General features: G+C 60.7%; 1 protein-coding gene across 2 annotated transcripts; it reads left to right on the forward strand.

The window, feature by feature from the left end:
• The first annotated feature begins 751 nt into the window (after positions 1-751).
• Positions 752-20,415, forward strand: TMEM201 (transmembrane protein 201). Of its 2 annotated transcripts, none has more exons than XM_075550699.1 (11): positions 752-959; positions 6,565-6,682; positions 7,245-7,439; positions 8,431-8,607; positions 9,562-9,914; positions 10,388-10,591; positions 15,446-15,678; positions 16,797-16,850; positions 17,332-17,610; positions 18,156-18,275; positions 18,941-20,415. In XM_075550699.1, exons 1-11 carry the CDS (start codon positions 847-849, stop codon positions 19,036-19,038), a joined length of 1,944 nt encoding a protein of 647 aa, XP_075406814.1. In that variant the 5' UTR covers positions 752-846; the 3' UTR covers positions 19,039-20,415. The 2 variants fall into 2 exon arrangements, with proteins under 2 accessions (XP_075406814.1, XP_075406818.1); XM_075550703.1 differs by lacking the exon at positions 752-959 and adding an exon at positions 6,182-6,382.
• The last annotated feature ends 447 nt before the right edge of the window (positions 20,416-20,862 follow it).

Here is a 20,862-nt window from a genome sequence, read left to right on the forward strand (position 1 = left end):
ATGTTGATTTTTTTTTTTAAGCCCTGGAGCCTGCCTGGTAGTGCAGTGGGGACTCTAGTGGGCTGCTAAGCAACCAGGAGCTGCTCCCTGGGAGAAAGGCAAGGCTTTGTAGCCCCGTAAAGAATCCCAGGCTCCTAAAGCAATAGGGGCAGTTCTACTCTGCCCTAGAGGGTCGCTATGAGTCAGAATTGAGTCATGGCCTTTGGGTTTTGGTATTGTCCTTCCAAGCCAACACCTATAGCGCTGATATGCTAATAGTTACATGGTAATAATTTGCTCAACTTTGCTTCTGTCCATGGACAGTAGTGTTTCCATAAACTAGTTTTTATATCCCTGGGTGGTGGCTCAAGTAGAAATGATAAGGCGCTTAGAAACAATTGATGTATGTATGGATTGTGATAAAAATAAATAGCAAAACAGCCCTGAGCTCACAGGCTGCCTTGGCTAGGCTTTGGGAAGACAGAAATAGCAGGGGGAAAGACCAATGACAACGTAGTCGAATATGCCCAAAGTAGACCCCTCGCGCCTTGCAGAAGGTGGGCGCCCTTCAGCGCTGCCGGCAAGAATTTCAGGCGCAGGAGGAAGGAGAGGTCGCGCCGAGCCGCCTCCAAAGCGGCCTCCCACCTCCGGCCGCGCGGGGGCGCTCCGGAGTCGACACCGCGGCTTCCGCCGGCGTCCCGCCCGCCCGGGCTCGCCCCGCGCTCCGATTGGCTGCGCGGCGGGCGCGCGCCGAGTCAGGGGGCGGGCCCGCGCCGGCTACAAAGCGCTGCGAAGGTCACGCCGCCGGAGGCGCGCGCTGCCGCGGCTCCCGCGCGACACGCCCGCCTGCCGTCCCGCGTGGGAGCCATGGAAGGAGTGAGCGCCCTGCTGGCCGGCTGCCCCACGGCCGGCCTGGCCGGCGGCCTGGGGGTCACGGCGTGCGCCGCGGCCGGCGTGCTGCTCTACCGGATCGCACGGAGGTGAGTGCGGGCCCGCGCCGCCGCCCTCCGCAGGCCCACGCGGCCGCCCCGCCCGCTCGCCCGGGCCTGCCGCCCGCTAGCTGCCCCGGGCCTCAGCCGGCGGCCCCCGCGCGCGGCCCCTGGGCGGCGGGCCGCGGAGACGCCCCCTTCTCCGAGTCCCGCGGAGGCCGCGGCGTCGCACGGGGACCCCGGCTTCTTGGCTGACGCCAAAGACCTCATCCTACACTCTCCCCTCCCCCCCCAAAAAAACCCCAACTCTGAATTTATATCTTTGTTCGGGAAGCGGTCGATGAGTGTGGCCTGCGGTCAGGAGACATGCAGAATGGGCATGGGCACCCCAGGAATGTGGGGTGCGGGCGAGAACACCCACAGAGCTCCCACGGCCGGGTCCGCAGCCCCACCCACTCCCCCACACAACCAGGCCACCCAAACTGCAGAATAATTGAGCAGCCTGTGGAAGGCAGATGCGCTCCCCTGGGTCCTGCGCCCTCACTGTCCCCCCCCCACCCCCCGCGGTGGGGTGCTCATAACGGCCATCTCCTATCAAAGCACACATGCCCGATGTCCAATGCCCAGGGCATTGTTCCAAAGCCTCTGACGAGTCCATTTCATAACCCCCACCCCTGCCTTCCCTCTGCTACAGAGGCCCAGCGACCCAGAGGAGACTCTGAAGGGTTAAACAGAAAAGCCACCGTTTGGACTGGAGTGGCTAGGATTCTGCACCCACCCACCCCTAACCAATGGGCTACACTGCCGCTACCAGCGGTTCTCAACCTGGGGGTCGAACAACCCTTTCACAGGGGTTGCCCCATTCATGACAGTATCAAAATGACAGTGATGAAGTAGCAACGACAATAATGTTATGGTTGGGGTCACCACACATGAGGAACTGTGTCAAAGGGTCAAGGCATTAAGGTTGAGAACCACTGCGCCAAACCCTACCTGAGTTGCTTAGGGGCCCTGGGCTATTCCTTGACCACCCCGGCCCTGGCTAGACAGCACACAGATCTCGCTGGCTTCCATGTTTGGACCAACCTCTTTCTCATCAGCTTTTCTGATGAGGGATACAGGTTGGAAGGCCTCCTGCCTCAGCAGGGCCCCTGGGAGGATCCACTGCTCTCCCAACTTCCCATGCAGCAGGGAGAACTCACCGGAATGAAACTGGTGGGTTTGCATTGGCATCATTGGGGCCTCTGATCTTCCATAGAGCGATAGGACTTGCCCAGGGTCATTCACATGGCACGTGGCGGTGCTGGGATGTGAACCCAGGCCGACAGCTGGCAAGGCTGGGTCCTTAATCCATACCATTTACTGCTGCTCATCGCAGAAGTGGAAATAAGTGGTTGAGTCACAGGCTTCTTGGAGGAGGAAGGGGTAGGAGGGACTTGAGCTAGACCTGGAGGATGAGCCACATTTGCAGGCTAAGAAGAGGGTGGCTTCCAGGGGAGGAGACAGACACACGGAGGATTGCATGGACAGACCACAGCCAGGGATTGGGGGAGCCCCCCTTCCAAGGACCTTTGAGAATCTATGCACCTGGTTCCTGCCCAGTTTGAATGGGGAGGAGGAAGCTACAGTACCAGTTGGTCCAAAGGGGCCCCTTTGACTAGGAGATTGCTAAGGTCCAAAGTACAGGATGCTCAGATGCAGGTCTGACTGCAGAGATGGTCTAGAGCCCATGTGTCAGCGGACAAGCCAGGGAGCTGGGTGGCTCTGTCGGCTCACACTTCTCAGCATCTCCTGTGTAGTGGAACTGGGTTTGGACAGCTGGTCTCAGGATGTTTTCCCTAGCTACATAGCCTCTGAAGCATCGGGGAGCTTGGTGCAGGAGGCACACTGGGTAAACCAGAGCCGTGGTGTGGCATTGCCCAGTTGCTGGTGGTGGGTGTCTAGAAGAGCCAGGCCCTTGCAGGACACCCAGGAATGTCCACACAGGGTATTAGGTTTGTCCAGAGGTCATAAATCAGGGAATATCTCCAGATACAAGACTAGCTAGCCCTGTAGCCCGAGCCACCTCCCTCCAGGGAGGGACCATAATGAAGGTAGCTTTTGGCAGCGTGTGTTTTGAGTGGCCCTCTGAGGGGCCACGTAGAAGAGTTGTTTTGGGAAGGTGACTTGGGAGATGAGCGTTTGTGGGTTCAGTCCAAGGAGCTCAGTGGGCAGAAACATGGCTCTGTGGCCAGATGTGGAAGGAGAAGCTGCCTGGTGCACCCTGGATCTGCCCCACCCTCTCAGGTGGTGGGGGGCTGTCAGAGGTCAATTCTCAGGGGGTGTCTAGCCTCCCAGAGCCTCCGGCAGAGCAGACACCCACTCCTGCCCCCTGGAACCCTCACCCAAGCCGCTGTGAGCGTGGTAGCAGCTAGCACTTGAGCACTAAACACTTACCCCAAAATAATCTTGCCATCGAATCAGTGCTGACTCATGGCAACCCCCTGTGGGTTTCCGAGGCTGTAACTCTTTACCTGAGTAGAAAGTCCAGTCTTTCTCCCTTGGAGCTGCTGGTTTCGAAGTGCCGACCATGCGGATCGCAGCCCAGCATGTAACCTCTAAGGCTCCTGCTAAAACACCTTACAGGGACAGGGGCTCCTGCTCCCCCCACTGAAGCAGTCCGGATCCCTGCTGTCAACACAGTCTCGGGGCTGGAGGACGAGTGCTCTTCTTGTAGGTATAATACACACACACCCCTCTCAAGACTTGTTCACCTTATTTCCAAGTTAGCCTCTTAGGCCCATCCCACCCTGCTCTCCTGATCAGACCCTTGTCCACACCCTGTGTGTGTCTCTACCTTGCAGGCTTGCCCACGCCCCACAGGCCGTGGCCTGCAGCCCGCTCGTCTGAGGACCGACTCCGTGTTGGGCTGCCACTTGCCCCCCTCCAGCGGCATTTGCACTGTTCATGCAATGGACATCCTTATCCATGTGTGGAGTCAGAAGTGGACAGGGCACCGTTGATCTTTGCATATCTATAGCATGACAGTAAGACAGGTGACCGGGTGTCACCCTGGGTCAGTGTGGCTGCTGTGGACTTAGGTGTTTTGCTTTGCGGGGGTCCTGTTTTCCCGGTCATGTGTTGGTGCCTGGTGGCTGCAGCCCCGTCTGGCTGGGCCGGCATGGGTGCTTTCATTTTGTGAGTAGATCCCTGTGGCAGGTGTGGGCACAGCATGAGACTGGCCTCTGCCCTGTGAGATTGCCTCTTGGTCAATTTCTTGGGGCTGCTGAGGGGACAAGGAGGCCTGGCTGGCTCTTGGAGGTGGCTGTTCTGGGGATGGGCCTGGGGCCTGGAGACTGGTTCCCGTGAGCAGCTGCCCTGTCCTGTGTCTCTAGGTACCAGGCCAGTTCCTAGAGGCAGAACTTGGCTAGCGGCGTGGGATGGTGGGCCCACTGGAGAACAGCCCCCACCCATGGGTGCTGATGGTGCCTTAGATATTATGGGCTGCATCTTCCTGAGTTCACCCTTTCTGACACTGTTCTTGGGCTGATGGGGGTGTCTGTAGGCAGCTGCCTCTGGTGCCTAAGACCCAGCCTAAGGGAGTGGCCTCAGGGCTGCTGAGGTGGCCTGCCAGGGGTGGGGCTTAAGGGCCTGAAACTGGGCTTTGAGCCTGGTGTCTGGGAAGAGAGAGAGGCCCCCAAGGGCTCATCGCCTTCCTGGCCTTTCTGGCTTTCTGTCCAAGCTGGTGCCTGATGGAGGACTCCCATCCCCTGCTCACCCCAGGTGGGCAGGTGTCCAGGCCCCCGGCCCTGGCAGGAATGACCGTGGGCTGACCCTCCCCCTTTGCATTCGTCCCCAGTTGCTGTTCAGGCTCAGTCTGAGACTGGGGCCATTTCCTTGGCAATAGAGCTGGAGAGTCGGAGAAGGGGGGCTATGACTCAAGGGGGATTTGGAGCAGGCCTCGGGCCAGAGCCACATATCCGAGCATGGGTCGTCTTTGTACCCATCTGCTACCCACCCACCAGCCGGACACTCTTCTGCTTACCTTCTCCTGTGGGTGGGTGCAGTGGGACCTGAGGCGGGTGTGAATCTGGTTAAAAGGGCTGGGGGCCCTGGTGAGGATGGAGGGGTTCATCACACTGTTGCCGGCATAGGACTGCAGGTTTGAGGACACACAAGGAGACAAGAGGCTCTGAGACCTGTGTCTGCCCCACAGGACATGCCCCCACAGTCACAAAGGCACCTGAAAGGCAGGTAGAGAGAGATCAATAGTGTATGCTGAGGACCTCACGGCCCCAGACACAGAAAGCAAGTGGGGCCCTGTTGAGGCCAGTGTCCTGCCGAGCAGGTGTCACCTCTCAATTGTGGCTACCTCCTCCTTGTGTGACTGCCCAGAAAAACCAGCGGGCTGCCTCTCACTCAGTCTCTTGTCAGTCTGTGCTGTTGGGCTAGGCTGCATACAGCATGGCTCCCCGCTATCCCCAACAAGGACCTGGATTTATCTCCTTTTCTCCACACAGTGTCCCCGTCCCTACTCCCCATAACCTTTATTTATTGGGCACTTACTCCACGGGTCCTGAGGGGCACCAACAGTTAAGCCCTTGACTGCTGGTCAAACAGTGGTTCAAACTCTGCAGAGGTCCCTGGGAAGACAGGCCCGGCTGCTGCCTGCTGCTGAGTGGTCACTACTCGCTAACCGAAGGCGCTGCTCTGCTCGGCACACAGGCCGCCATTCGTGGCAGCAACAGCAGTGCCCTTGACTGGACCCCGGGAGATCTCAGCTCCCGTGAGATCAGGGGTTCGTGGCCTCCACTTGGCAGGTGGGCAAGGGGCAGGGGAGTGGTGCAGGATCAGGCCTTCCTCCGTAGTGGGCATGGGACCAGACAACACTGGCTCTGTGTGCACAGCACCTGCCTGCGCCTGTGCCCTTGGATCTGGTAACACCCCGCTGTGATCAGTTCCACTTTGCAGATATGGCGTTGGGGTGGGGATTCTGACAGCTATGGCATCAGACCCATGGGCAAGAGGTCGGGACGCCGAGGTTCAAGCAGCTGCTGCTGTGGCCTGTCTTGTTCCTGAATTCCAGGGACAGGGCTGTTGGTTGGGCAGTTGCTTTGGGCACCACCCCCTCCTTGTGACCTTGGGCAGACAGAGCCCCAGTGTTTGGACCTGGATTATCCCGTAGGCTCCACCTGTTACTACATGTGTGGCCAGCAAGGGCCGCTGTAGGCCCCTTTCTTCCCTGGTCTTCACTGGAAGGGCTGGCTGAGCAGCTGGCCCTGGCCCCGCCCCCTGGCCTCCAGGGCCCTGGCTTCCTGTGAGTACAGCAGGCTCCTTTCAGTCTGGGGAGCTCCCTGGGAACCGACAGGGAAGGGACGGCAGGCCTGGGCTTGGCCAGTCAGCTCCAGTCCTGCTGTCCCCATGTCTGAGTGCCAGGACACAGGGGGCTGGTGGCCCTGGGTCCACAGGTGGACACGCTGGAGCCCAGGGATCCGGTGAGTGGGGGCCTTGCCGCAGGGGTAGAGGGAAGTAGGAGTCACACACCGCTTGTTCTGGCACAGCGTGTCCAACTGTCCAGCCCCGGCTCCCATCCCTGGCCCCTCTCCTGGTGGCCAGAGGCAGCGGAGTAGGGTCTGCTGGAGACTCTGGCTAATCCCACTCTTCCTTCCGTCCACAGGAAGCCGACCCACACTATTGTCAACTGCTGGTTCTGCAACCAGGACACGGTCGTGCCCTATGGGAACCGCAACTGCTGGGACTGCCCCCACTGCGAGCAGTACAACGGCTTCCAGGAGGTACGGGCGCGTAGGGCTGCGCCGTCTGGCCTGCATCAGCCCCGGGCTGGGACCTCCTCCTTCCATGTCCAAGCGTGAGAAGCAGGCTCAGAGCTGAAGCGGCTTGTCCCAAGTCACACTGCTAGACGGCGGCAGACTTGCAGTCCCGTGCAGGCCCGTTCTCATTGCTTTGTGCTAGACACTGGCGGCAAACTCTCTCTGGAGGACCAGATAGGAAGCACCCTGGGAGTTGAGCACCTTCATAGCACAGACGCAGCCATGGGCAGTACAGCGCCAATGTGGCCGTGTGCCGATTAGCTTTCTTTTAAAGAAGGATAGCCGGCCAGGCTAGAGCTTACTGGCTGCAGCATTCGACAGCAGATTGCAGTGAGCCCCACAGAGCTGTGAGCCCCGGGGGATAGGTCTGGGGGGTGGGTCTGGAGGAGGGGCCGGGCTGGGGGGCTTCTCCAAGTTAAGCCTGCAGGCTGCTTCCTGTGAACTTATTTGGAGAATAGGATGTTTGGGGGCTACCCCCACTCCCCCGAGGGCTTCCCCATACTGACGGCAGGTCCTGCCCCTACAGAACGGCGACTACAACAAGCCAATCCCCGCCCAGTACCTGGAGCACTTGAACCACGGCGTGAGCAGTGTGCCCAGCCCCCAGGACCCCTCGCAGCCCCAGCAATGGGTGAGCAGCCAGGTCCTGCTGTGCAAACGGTGCAGCCACCACCAGACCACCAAGATCAAGCAGCTGGCTGCCTTCGCCCCTCGGGAGGAGGTGAGACTTCAGGGCGGATACGGACCCCGCTGGGTCCTGGCCGGGTGGGTGCCTCCTCTCTCCCAGGCAGCCCCAATTCTATCCAGAGCACCCACAGGGGCCACACGGCAATCCATGCTGGCCTCCCCTGGTGGCGTGGGCTGGTGCTTCTCCGTCTCCCATGTCTTGGGGTGGCTGCTGTCAGGGTTCCGAGCCTGGGAGCACCACCAAGCCCACAACTCCTGCTGGTCCTATGCTTCTGTTCCTGGCTAGTCGGGCAGATTCCTGGCAGGGGCCCCCAGGAAGACTGAGAAATGAGTCTGTCCCACCCTCCTCTCTGAGTCACCCTTGGCCCTCAACTGGGTCCTCTGCCTATGGGGAAGTGGAGTGTCCTCCTGCCTCCTCAGAGAGGAAGGAAGGTGCAGGCCCTGGGCCCTTGGTGGTAGGTACTTGGCTTCACTGGGGCCTGCGCCTCCCGAGCTCACTGGGGTGTGCAGGGGCCTGTAGCTGGCTCATCCCGCCTGCCCACCCTCCCTCCCCCAGACTCAGACAGTCCCCAAGGGTCCAGGAGGAGAAGAAGCTGAAGTGAGCTCTGGAGGGTGTTGGGGATGCTGCTGGAGGAAGGGCAGAGTGAGCTTGAGGCTTGACCCTCAGGGCGACTTCGGCTCCAGGGGACTCAGCAAGAGGAGTTGGGCTGATAGCCCTCCCTGGCCACTGTTGAGAGACAGTTGGGAAGCGTAGGCTGTGCTAGAATCTTCTAGGCTGTTCCTGAAGCCCAAAGACCCCTCAGCCTCCACAGAGGCCAAGACCCAGCAGGGGTTCCCTGGGGTTTGGCTGTGCCACCCACTTCCCTGAACTCTCGAGTCTAGAGGTGGGGCCTGAAATAGGAACCCCTTCCATCCCCGCCTGCTGGAGTGGCTCCCACACCCTGCTGCTGGCCCTCCCTCCCGTGAGAGTAGGGGGCAGAGTTTGTCCCTGGCCGTCAAATGGGCAGCCTTGGTGTCTCCTGCAGAGCAGGTACGACGAAGAGATCGAGGTGTACCGGCACCACCTGGAGCAGACGTACAAGCTGTGCCGGCCCTGCCAGGCGGCCGTGGAACACTACATCAAGCACCAGAACCGCCAGCTGCGTGCCTTGCTGCTCAGCCACCAGTTCCGGCGCCGTGAGGCCGATCAGTCCTGCATGCAGGTCAGCGCCGTCGTCCGTGCAGGAGACTCTTCTTCAGCCTCCCACCCCATCTGGTGTCGCATCTTTCAACCCAGATTCAGGCTGCCTGCAGAGTCTGAGGTGACCCCTGTTTGCACCACCGAAACCAAACTTGGGGAGGCTGAGAGACATGTCCTGACCACTCTCCTGGGCAGCAGGCAGCTGGCTGGACACTGGGCCCAGGGCTGCCTGCCTAAAACCTCTTAGTGCCTTTTCAGTTCTTACAGTAATCCATGACTGGGGCATTCTAGTTTCTGCCTCTGTTTTTAATTAGATATGCCAGCATGCGAGGTCAGATGTGGAACCACTCCTCCGGTGCCAGCCATGCCCTCTTACCAGTTGGTCCCTGGGTTCTGGCCACATGGCTGCACCCCCCACCACGGCTGTCACCTGTTTGCACAGCAGAGATGGCTGCTCCGTCGTCTGGGTTTTGCTGGCTCTCTCTGGCGTAGACCTCCTTTTCTCGGCCACCTGGTGCTATTCTCTTAAATGTCTCTTTTGTCCAGTTTACCTGCGCTTTTTTCTTTTCTTTTTTTTTGCAATTTCAAAGAATGTCTTCAGAGTAGGAATTTGGGTGACAAAATGCTCAGTCATTCCTCTGGACAGCAAGGTGACTGTGAATTGAAAGGTTTGGCTGTGTGTGTGGTTGTGGGGCGGGGGTTGTCCCTGCCCTCAGCAGCTTCTTTGGGGGCATGGGGGCTCTGAATGGGTAAGACCTCAGAACAGGAGGTGACGTCTCGAATCTGAGTCGAGAACATATAGTCTAGGCCCGGAACCTTTGGTCACCAGGAATCAGGTGACTTCCTCTGAGTTGTGTAGCCCTCTAGCCTAGCCCTGCTCCACCCCAGCCCTGGCACCCTGAGCCCATGCCCACAGGGTGGGCAATGAGGGCTATAGCCACTGCAGCTGACCAGCAGTCTCCCTCCTTCCCTCCAGAGTTTCTGCTCCTCGGCGGCGAAGGCCCCACTGCAGGTCATCGTGCTCCGCACCCTCGCCTTCCTGACCTGCGCCTTCCTGCTGACCACCGCACTGTACAGTGCAGACAAGCCCTTTGCCCCAGGAGCCGCCCTGCCCCCTGCCCTGCCTCCTGGTGGCAATGGCTCGGCTGTGCCTGACAATGGCACCGCCCTGGGTGGCGAAGGCTGGCAGCAGCTGCTAGGCCTGCTGCCGGAGCCTGCAATAGAGAAGCTTCGTGAGGCCTGGGCCTTCGGGCAGAGCCACCAGATGGGCATCGTGCTGCTCGGCCTGCTGACCTGCCTGCTGGCCATGCTTCTGGCCGGGCGCCTCAGGTGGGTATGGGGCATGCGGAGCTGGCAGCTAGGCGGCTTCACCCTAGACTACTGCCCGGGAATAGGGCTGAGGGAGGACTCAGAAGGCCCCATCTGCTGGTCCAATCAGTGTATTGGCCCCAGGCAGGCTCTGGTATGGCTGGAACAAAATGAAGTCCTGTTCATGAGGGCTGGTGGGCAAGATGGGCACGGCAGTGGCCCTCAGAGGCGGCCTCCTCTACTCTGACATCGGGGTGACAGCCACCTACTTGGGGCGGGGGCTGCATTCAGTGGGACATTTGGACTGTGACCCCATCGTCATCTTCCTTAGGGTGACTTGAGTTCCTGAACCCCACCTAACCAGGCAGCACAGGCTGGGGAGGAGGCCCACTGCCAGGGCCCCCGTTCTTCTTGGGCTCTGGGCTCTGCAGCTGAAGGAGACAGGGAGGGTCTGCTTCTCTCCGTGGGGACTCACTGCCCGCTGTCTCTTGCAGGCTCCGGAGAATCGACGCTTTTGCCTCTTGCCTCTGGGCGCTGCTACTGGGGTTGCACCTGGCTGAGCAATACCTGCAAGTGGCCTCACCCAGCTGGCTGGACACACTCAAGTTCAGCACCACATCCCTCTGCTGCTTGGTGGGCTTCACGGCAGCTGTGGCCACGAGGAAGGCAACAGGCCCACGGAGGGTCCGGCCCCGAAGGTCAGAGAAGCAGCAGTGACTGCGGGGGTGGGGGAAGATAGGACAGACAGGCCCCAAGTTTTGCCCCGACTTTCTTTCTACCCCCTTTCTGGCCTGCCTCACTCTCACTCTGCCAGCCTAGAGCCCATGCTGGCCCTTCCCGCGCTTCCCTGAGCCTGCCCCCTGACCTTCCCAGAGCCACATTGCTCCTGAGCGGGTGCTCCCTGCAGGTCCTATAGCTGCTCCTACTGTGGCCACTCCTCTGGCCCAAGCCCCTCTGACCTGTCTCTGACTGTGGCGTCCTGCTGGCAGCTCCAGCCCCCAACCACCCCGATCCCGCCCGCCTTCTCCTGCCTCTGAGGCCACTGGCTAAGCAGTGTGGCCCACTCCTGGCTTCCCTCTTGCCTCCCCCATCTCTGAAGCCCTGGGCACAGTGAGGTGGGGTGGCAGGGATCAGGGCAGGGCCCAGTCCATCCTCCTACTTTTGTCTGCTGCTGGCCAGCCCTGCCACAGCTGAGTGCGGCCACTAGTCTGCTTCTGCTCTAGGAAGCCCAACTCTGCCCAAGCAGCTGGGCCTCCATGTTCTTTCTGACAGGCTGGGTGCAGGGCTCACCACCACACCCACTGCCCCGTTTCCTCCCTTCACCCCTTGGGATGTCTGGATCCAGAGTGTCAGGCTGAGATTTCAGGGCACAGGGGTGGGGGTTCTCCTCTTGCCTTGGGCTTTTTGCTGTCCCTAGCCACTTTCAGACCTTGGCAGCCACTCCCAGAGGTGCTGAGGGCACCTGCTCGCCACCTCCACAGCAAGTTGACTGCAGCACCCACTGCTCTCTCCAAACCCACCCCCACTCCTCCTTGAAATTTCGTAGGAATGGGGGCCTAGGGGGAAACAGAGTCCCTGGGAGGCTTCCCAGGGGTGCTACCCCCAGAGGAAGGCCCAGTACTTGACCTTGGCATGTTCCAGACACAGACCTGCCACTCGTTAGGTGGGCTGTCTTAGCTAGACCTTTCCCATTCCCAGCCTCGGTTTACCCTCTCCTAGGCCCTTGGAGTGCAACCTCATCAAACCTCTGCCGCCCCTCTCCTCTCTCCTCTCCCTGCCTCAGTTGGACCTGCTGCTGTCAACTCATCCCACCTTTGTGCCCCTGTCCTTGTTCCCAGGCGACCACTAGCAGCCATGTACCCACTGGGTACAGACCCACAGCACTGCCCGGGCCAGCTAGAGCATGTGACCTCCCAGAGCCTCCATGTCTTTTTCCTTACTTTGGTGCCACATGACTGGCTTCCATGCCCGAGCTCCTGTGAGGATCCCACGCTCCGGGATCCTCAGGAGGCCCACACAAAGGCAGGCTGCAAGTACCCCCTCCTGCCATGGTGCCCTCGGGGGACCCCAGGTGGGCTGCACTCTCCCCCCAGCCCCTGTGTGTCCTGCACACATCCTTCTGAACATCAGCTCCCTTCCAGAAAGTGTGGGTGGGCTGTGTCAGCCCCGCCACCACATGCCAGGAGGGTGCAAGGTGGGTGGGTCGCATTCCCCCACAGGTCTGGTGTCTGAGCGCCCTGCTGTCTGTCGTTTATGTCCACGGGGCCCTGAAAGGCTGCCCTGCCCCACGTAGCCGCTGTCACTCCCCTCACCGTCTATCTGTGCATGGAGACCCTCAGCGGGTGAGACCTTCCGCGACCTCGATGTTCCCACCCTGCCTGTGGCCCCTGAAAAGGCCTCACCTTGCCTGCTGGCCAGTTTCCTGCTGACCTCAGGGTGGGAGTGGGGGAGAGCCACTGCAGAGTGGACGGAAGGGGCCGTGTCCCGTGGGGTCTGGGACCCAGACGTAGACCAGAAGCCCCACTGGCAGGGTGTCTCCATGAAGGGAAGGAGCTGCCTGCCTGTGCCCACATCCCTGCCCCAGGAGAGGGACCATCAGAGAGAAGGGGCGCAGCTCTAAGCCCCCGGAGTCTGCTCTCCAGGAAACTGACGCTAATGAGGCGCTAGGGGCTGCTTTGCTTGGCACTGGGAAAAGCAGGACATCTGTGTGTATGTGTGTATTTAAATTAAAGTATTTATCGTTACCTGAGCCAGCTCTCATGCTGGCCGGGAGCCCCTTGCCAGGCATATGTCTCTTCTGCCCTCTAGCGGAGCATGGCAGACAGACTGCCTGGGGAGAAGCCTCTTTAGAGGAAGGGCTGTGTGTGACTTGAAGCTACCCCTTAGCCCCTTAGCTTCATCCCTTGGAGAATGCCCCTGCCCCCTTCTGATGCTATCGGCATCGGCGGAGGACGTGCTGACCCCCAGGGATTGTAGCTTGTTTACTTCAAGTGAGGGAGCATCACCCCTGGGAGTCCCCCACTGCTGGGGCCTGTCCAGCTGGTGCCCAGGCTGCCTCCGCCCAGCTCTCACCAGTCCCCTGGGATTGCTCTCCCAGTAGCACTGGCCCAGGACAGACCACCAGGACTCATCCTCCCGGCTCTGGAAGGTGGCGCCCTCCTTCCCAACTGCTCCGATCTCCCCTTCTCTGTGTAGTAGGTTGTGGAGAATTGTCTAGTACCCTCTCATCACTGTAAACAGCCGCTGTGTCCATGCCGTGTGTTCAATAAATGGCTCCCGGCCCGCTTTCTACCGGTTTGGCGCCAGGCGCCATGTCTTTTCTGTTTATTCTGTGTGTTCTTTAGACGTTTCTGTGCCCGGGGAGGGGGCCACAGCGAACGGCTGCTCCAAACCTTCCATCCGCAACTAGGGCTCGCAGTGGAGGGCGGACACCCCCTCATCCCCACCCCAAGTTTGGATTCTGGATCCCTCTCCAAGACCTGGTTGGAAAACAGGGCTGTGTCAGCTGGGCGTCATCAAAGGGAACTTGGCTCCCGTGGGTGCTCTCTGAGCGCCCCGCGGCTCCTCAGATTGGAGTAGGTGCCCTGTGGGGTCCATGCTGGGCCCGTCCAGAGCAGGCCCCCTACAGTGGAGTCGTGTTGAGAGCACTTGCTTGGCGCTTTACAAGGATCACCTGGCTGAGTGATGGGCCTGCGTGATGTCACAGGGAGAGAGCCCGGACACCAGGAAGTTCCTCTGCCTGGCAGGGCCAGCATAGCCAGGGACACCAGAGACCCAGCAGCACATGTTCCAGGTGGATAAGGGACCCCGAAGTGATGTAGGGGAGGCCTGGGAGTGAGCAGGGGCTAAGAAACATGGTAGAGAGCTGGTGAGACTGTCCAACTTCCTGGCCCCCAGTAGTCCCTCTGACACCCCAGCCAGCCACCACTTGGACCCCAGGCCTGCCTGCTTGAGGTAGCATGTAACCTCTTTGCCAGCGCACTGCCCAGGGCAGGGTCCTGCTGCCACCTGCTGTGAGGGCCTGGATATGATGCCTGCGCAGGCCCCAGTGCCCTGCTGTCCACCCTGCTCCTCTGAGACAGACACTGCAGGAGGTTACCCACTGACGCGAAGGCTTGAAAATGGCTGAAGCAACTTGTCCCCAGACTCCAGCCCACAGATGCCCCTGTGGGGACCTGGCAGTGTCATCTGGCCGCTCCCCAAGGCTGTGGGACTGCCTTGCCTGGAGTTTCCAAAATGACTGTGGTTTCCTACGTAAAGGTGGCCCCCGTCCCCAGATACACCTTCAGGGCAGGAAAGGGGCGGCGGTGTCAGTGGATGGAGCGCAGGTTTGCCCAGCCAGGGGCTGGTGAATTCATGAAGTGTGCCCCTGCCTTGATTTCCACTTCCCGGCTCTCCAGCTGCTGGGTCTCACCTTTGGTTCTGAAGGCCAGGTGCCTTGGCGGGCCCCATGATTCTCCAGGAAGCGAACAGCTGCCCCACACCTGCCCTGTGAACGGTTTGAAAAGGCAGAGGTATAGCATTTCAGTGGGTCTAGTAATGCCCCGAGCGGTTGGCCAGGATTCTTAGATGCAGGGACCATAGCCAGCCCCTGGGCTGCAAGGAGGCCTACCTGCCTATCTGGCGGCAGATGTCGGGCTCACTGGTCCCTGGGGACCAAGGTAAGGCTGGGCCCCCACCAGATGGTGGACTAATGTATTAACTGCTCCGTCCCCCACCCCATCCTCTTCTGTAATCGGTTGCCTTAATCAGAAGCATGGTTGGCCTTCTGGCTTGGGGCCCTCGGCCTGTCGTGTGCTTTGTACTCTCAAGTTAAAGCGACACTGTCACCTTCCGTCTGGCGGACAGCGGTAGTGGGCAGTCTGGCTTCGAGTTCGGTTAGTGGTCCCGTAGTCGGGTCTGTGGTCGCCTCCCTCAGGGTGGGTTCCAAAGCTTGCACCTCTGGGTCACATGGGGCTACAGAGGGGAGTGCCCAGGGGGCGGCCCCAACCGGCAGTGTGACTGGGAAAGCAGAGGGCGTCGAGGGGGCCGTCTGGCTTTTGGGAACTGCCATGGTCTTGTCCCCCGCAGTCCGGACCCGGCTGTTGTGTCGGGGAGCTGAGGTTTCCACAGGCTCTGAGCACGCATGGAACAGGAAGTAGCCAGGAGTAGGCCACTCCCATTAGCCTTGATGGAAAGCCTGGTACCCTTTCTGCTTCGAGGTGAAGGAAGGGATGCGTGAGGTTGGCAAGAGCGACAGTGTCACTTTAATTCCGAGACCTGTAGTGGAGTCGTTTGCTGTGAGCCTGACGGGGTCGGAGGGGCATGCTGCGGGGGCGGGGGGGGGGGTTGGGGGGGCGGGGTCATGCTGGCACTTCCCAGCTGCCCTCACCTAATGGCGTGAATGTGGTGGGACTGCTTTTCTGCTTCAACTAACGCCGCCTCTGAGGACCCCAAATCAGGCCCTACCACCACCACCCCCGCCCGGCACAGTGGGAAGGGGTTCGAACCAGCAGTGTGAGGCCGCCTGGCTTGACCCTCTCCCTTCTCTGGGGCCTGATGGGCTCATGCAGGTATTTCCCAGGAGACCCTGCTGGCCTCTTCCCCACTGTCCCCAGCCTGGCCATCCCCTACCCAGGAGTTGGAGCCACCTCGCCAGCCCTGCTCATCCCTGCCCCTCCCGGCTTCCTGCCCCTCGCCAGCCAGCAACTGTTCCGCTCACCCCGACGGGCCTCACCCTCCTCCCTGCCAGGCCGCCTCCACCGGGCCCTCTCGCTGGGGACCATGCCCTCTCTGACCCGAACAGGTAAGAGACACTGCTGCTGGACACGGGGTCTCGGGATGAGGGGGAGGTCGAGCGGGGAGCTTCTACTACTGAGGTGGGCAGAACTGGGCCACTGCAGCTGGCTGGGGCCAAGTGAGAGAACCTCTCTGAACCTTGGTTTTCCCTCAGAAAATGGGGGCTGGGGGAGGACTCTGCCACGTGGGGGGAGGGAGGGCTGTGAGGACTGTGGGCTCTGGCTCGGTGGGTCCTGAGGGAATGTCGCCAGGGTCTGGTCCGGGATCCTCCTCCCTGGGGCTGTTGGCACACTGTTGTGATTGAGGCCTGGGCACCCACCTCTCAGGAAGCCCAGAGTCAGAGACTCAGTTCAGGACACTGACACTGATGAACCCAGGTGATGGGGACCCGGTCCCCATCTGTTGGTAGAACCTGTTGCCAGGAGCTCCCCACACACGGAAGATTCCCCTCCCCTCCCCTTTCCTGACAGACTCTCCAGGCAGTGATGGAAACCAGCTCTAACATTACACATGCTTAGAGCCACCCAAGTGTTTGTGACCGAGCCGTCTACCTATGGGAAGCGCCCTGAGTCCCACCTTGAGAGCCTGGGTAGCAATTTGGGCCAACCAGCAGGAAGAGGTCCTCAGAGGACTCTGGGTGACCCCGCTGGGTCAGCTGACCTTCCAGTGCAATGGCATGGGGAGGGGTCAACATGTGCTGTGTGCCCTCGGCCCTTCAGAACTATGGGGTGGAGGAGGGCAGCCGCTGCCCATGGTGGGCATCTGCCCTTCCTTGGTTCTCAGCTTGGGGAACATGAGACCCAGGAGATAGGTCCTGGTACTTGGGGTGCACTTGATTCCAAAAGGGTGTTGTGCGTCCTGCGAGCCCTCATAGGTGGTAGGGGCACTGGATTGGGTGCAGGCTGGGAAGCCCGGCCTCATGGGGAACGAGGGGCACAGCGCCTGGCATCAGGGCCCGCTCCCAGCCCGACTCCCGTCGCTGAGATGTGCCCTGTGTTTGGTTTCTTTGCCCACCTTCTCGGGTGTCAGGGTGTGCGTGACTAAGGCTGGATTTAGAACGGTTGGGGGCAGCGGGAGGTGCATTGGGTGCAGGCTGACCTGCTCCCCGCTTTCTTCCCACTCCAGACTCGGGGTACCTGTTCAGTGGTAGCCGTCCACCCTCTCAGGTGTCTCCCTCAGGTGAGGCTCCTGTTCCGGGTAAGGGGGACCGAGCACTCCAGGACTGGGGTGGGAAGGCTCTGGCCAGCCTAGGGAGTGACTCAGGCCTCAGGGCCTCGGCTTCCTCTGTAAAATGGGGTGAAAGGACTAGGGCGTGCGTGCTGCCTGTGTACCAAGCCCACATGGTCAGTATCTGACCTCATCATAGCGGGGGCCTCCAGGGGGGCAGGCCATCCATGGGGACTTGGGTTGGCTGACCCTCGCTGTCAGAGTGTGCTTACCTGGGCCCAAAGCTGGGGGGATCGGGGCCTTGAATGGGCACCATGAGTCTCCTGTCCCCTCTGAGTGCAGGCCTTTTCTCCTGGTTTCCCACAGATGTCCCTCTGTCCCCTGGCCTCCTTCCAGCCCGTCCTCTCCTCGTTAGCATGTGATAGCACGGGGGAGGGGGAACGGCCACCCACGGATGTCCTGTTTGATGGTTAACATGGTTTGTGTCACCCAGCCTTCTTCTCTCCGCTGTCTGGGAGCTGCCCCTCTTCCCCGGCGCCCTCAGTGGCTGGCTCCATGGCCTCCAGCTCCAGCTCCTTGCGCCACCGCAGACCCCTCATCAGCCCCGCCAGGCTCAACCTGCAGGGGCAGAAGCTGCTGCTGTTCCCGTCGACCCCCGGGGAGGCCCCCAACACGCCCAGCAGCTCGGACGAGCTCTCTCCACACCTCTTCACCTGCGAGCCGCTCCCTGTGCCCCTTAGGCCTTCCCTGTGGGACACCAAGCACACCATGGGTACGGCTCGGAGGGACCCGAGGAGCAGGAGCGGTGCATGGTTGCTGTGGGACAGGGACTCTGCTGAGGCCTCTTTGAGGGCCAGTGTCCTTCCTCTGTGTGACCCGGGAGGTAGCAGGATCAGACCTCCCTCACAGGGCCACCTGTGCTCCTGACATCCGGTGCAAGGTCACTCTCCCAGCCTGGGGGGTGGGGGGACCTTGCTTGAACCCCTAGGGCATGGCCAGAACTTCTGGTCATCTCTGTGCCTGGCCCCAAGTCCCTGTGTCCTCAGGGTGGGTCCAAAATGGTCACCATGGCCAGATTCTGTTTTGCACCAACCACATTGTTTGTCGGAGCAGCCTCCATCGGGCCAGCATCTCCACTGGGCAGGGATGCCCTGCAGGGATGTGCGGGCATCACAGGTTTCTGACCTCCCCGGACCCAAATCCTGGCTGGGGCCTGGCCTGCTGCTCCCCACACCGACCCGCCTGCCAAGGCTGGGCCTGGGTGAGAGGTGGGGCGTGCTGGAAGTGAGTGCCTGCTGAGCTTTTTCTTCTCTGCAGACAGAGCAGTGCCCGCAAGAGGCCGCCCCATCAAGAAGGAGGACGACTCCTCCCAGTCGTCCACCTGCGTGGTAGACACCACCACCAGGGCAGGCTCGGAGGACGCTGCTTCCTGGAGAGGTCTGTGCACAACACCCATCCCCCCATGGGGGTGGAGCCCAAGGAGCTGTGGGTCTGGGCCGCCTTCGGTGAGTGAGCTCACCACCCATTAGACCGAGGCCCTGCAGGATGGGGGTCTAGATCAGCCCTGTCCATCCCAGCTGCCCCCAGTCACAGGCGGCTGTTGAAGTGTACACTCAATTATATCAAGTTCAATTGTAAGCCCATTTCCTCTGCCCCACAAGCTGTGTTTCATCCCCTCAAGAGCTGCCACCCTCAAGCAGCAGGCCCCAAACACTTCCTCCCCAGCTTCTCTTGGCCCTCACTGATCAGCCTTGGATCCGACCCTGTTGGCCATGGCGGGGACGAGGTCAGCCCTGCAGCCCTGGACCCTCCAGCAACAACGGCGGGCACTGCTGGTCGGTCGTGTGTGTGACCTGGAGGGTCCCAGTCTTATAACCCCGCCCCACACCCACCCCCATCCCCAGTGTGCAGGCTCAGGAGAGATCGTGTCTCAGGTGGGGGGTGCTTCGACAAGGGACTTTGGGCAGGGCTGGGTGGAAAAGGACACAGGGCAAGGTGTCCCTTGCTGGGAAAGTGCTCGAACAACCCCCAGAGCTGTGTCCTCTGAGGGGCGTGGGTGCTCAGCAGGCCAGCACCCTTGACCCTTATCTCTGCTCTTGCAGGTCACTTCAGCCCCTCCCTGGTCAGGGGCCTCCTGGCTGCAAGCTTGGCTGCCAATGCTCTCTTCACCTCAGCCTACCTGTACCACAGCCTGCGCTGACCCTGTGGGGCCCGAAGGACAGGCGACCAAAGCCTCAGAAGCGTCCCTGGCACCACCACCACCACTGCCTCTGCCTGCGCCAGCCAGGCCTCGTCACCCAGGGGACTTTCTACCCAGCTACCTGCTGGCCAGAGTGTCCTTTAGCCACTCCCTTCAGCCCACTGACTTCACGGCTGACACTGGGGGTTTTTGGTGCTGACACCCTGGGCCTGGGCCCTCTCTCCACCTCCAGCCCAGCAGGAAGGCCACCTCTACTGTGCCTGCAGAGAGCTTGTGGGTCAGGTCCCTCGGGACAGCCCTCTGGGAGCCCCTCTGCCCACTGAGCTGAAGACAGCGAGGGGACTGGTCCCATTCTCCCCTTCACCTCGCCAAGTGATCCCACCCTGGGTCCGGCCTCTTGAGATGTCCTTCCCCCAATCTGCCCTTCCTGCCCCCAGCTCTGCCCCTCCTGGCCAGAGACTCCTCAGAGCTCCTGGGACTCCGCCCCATTGAGGCTGTAGGTCCTCAGGCCCAGTGTACCTGCTGCCCTCTCCTGCCCCCATTTGGTTACCTCTGGTGACCCTCCCAGGAAGCAGCCCCACGAGCACAGAGCACAGGTCTCCTGCGCACGTCTCCCTGGCTAGGCCTCAGTTGGCCTGGCCTCCTGCCAGCCACTGGGACCCCGAGCCACCTGCCCTGGCTGCTGCCACTGGCCCTGAGGCCGACACTGCAGGGTTGTCCCTTTCCCCTACTCCTGTGCCCCATGCTGTCCCTGGAGTGGAGGAAGGCAGGGCCTCAGTCCCATACTGGGACCCTGGAAAGACTGAGGAAGGAGGGACTGCCCGGGCGGGTGGGCAGGTCTTCGCAGGGCTGGAGGAAGGGCCACCTCATTCAGGGATAAAGGTTCATTTTATTTTTGTACACATTTGTGCAGGCCAGGCATTCTGCTAGCAGCAGGCGTCCAGTTCTCCCTGCCAGGGAGGTGGTGTTTTTTTAAGCTTTGGGTGCTTTTTAAATTGTTTTTTAACACGGGGGGGCAGGGGGGAGCAGATTGCCCAGATTCACCCTCCCTGTCTCCCCACACTCCTGCGCCAGCGCTGCTGAGCCGAGTGTGGGGAGGGGACAGCTCCACTCAGAGAGAGCTCAAGCCCCATGTGGACACATCAGCTTTTTAAGTTGTATTTTTGCTTAACAAAGCCGACCCCTCCCCATGGACCTTCCTTGGGTGGTTCTTGGTTGGGCCCTGGGCTTCTCAGCCCCAAGATGGGCAGCAGGCTAGACGCTGCTGGCGAGGGGGTGGGTTTTACTTATGTTTTGTTTCAGACAAAAAAAAAAAAACACCTTATTTTTCTTTACAAAAGCAAAAAGAGACCAAAAAAGATACCAACCTTTGAACTACCTGGCTTGTCTTCCCTGGGTTCTTGTTTGCTGCGTTCCAGCTCCAAGTGGAGGGCAAGGGACACCCTCCCGTTTTTCTTCACCGCAGAGCCCAGGCGGCTCCCGGGCTCTGGGGCAGGTGGCTGACTGCGGGCCAGGGCTGGTGGAGGTATGAGGCATCCCCCCACCTCCAGACAGAGCAGACAGGTTCCGCTTGTCCTTAAATGTCTACCTCACTCAGCCACCCTGACCACCCTAAAGCTGCTGGGGGAGGAGCATCTGTCAGCAAACCAGGACAGAGGCCATGTTCCCTGGACCTGCTCAGACCACCCAGCAACCTATCAGCAGAGTACCAGTCTAGGACCCCTCCACCCCACCCTGCTGGCCCACCCAGGCCAGGAAACTCCCAGGACTGGGGAGTGTCGTCAGTGGTCCAGCCGACTTGCAGCCCCTTGTGTGGCGTCTGCA

Source organism: Tenrec ecaudatus, chromosome 1 (assembly GCF_050624435.1).
Source record: "Tenrec ecaudatus isolate mTenEca1 chromosome 1, mTenEca1.hap1, whole genome shotgun sequence".
NCBI lineage: Eukaryota > Metazoa > Chordata > Mammalia > Afrosoricida > Tenrecidae > Tenrec > Tenrec ecaudatus.

What these genes read in the sequence shown, in the direction of transcription:
- TMEM201 (XM_075550699.1), top strand. Translation starts at nt 847, where the DNA reads ATGGAAGGAGTGAGCGCCCTGCTGGCCGGCTGCCCCACGGCCGGCCTG. An exon ending in CTTCTGGCCGGGCGCCTCAG is followed by an intron (nt 9,915 to 10,387) that starts GTGGGTATGGGG and finishes TGTCTCTTGCAG; the next exon opens with GCTCCGGAGAATCGACGCTT. An exon ending in GGACACCAAGCACACCATGG is followed by an intron (nt 17,611 to 18,155) that starts GTACGGCTCGGA and finishes TCTTCTCTGCAG; the next exon opens with ACAGAGCAGTGCCCGCAAGA.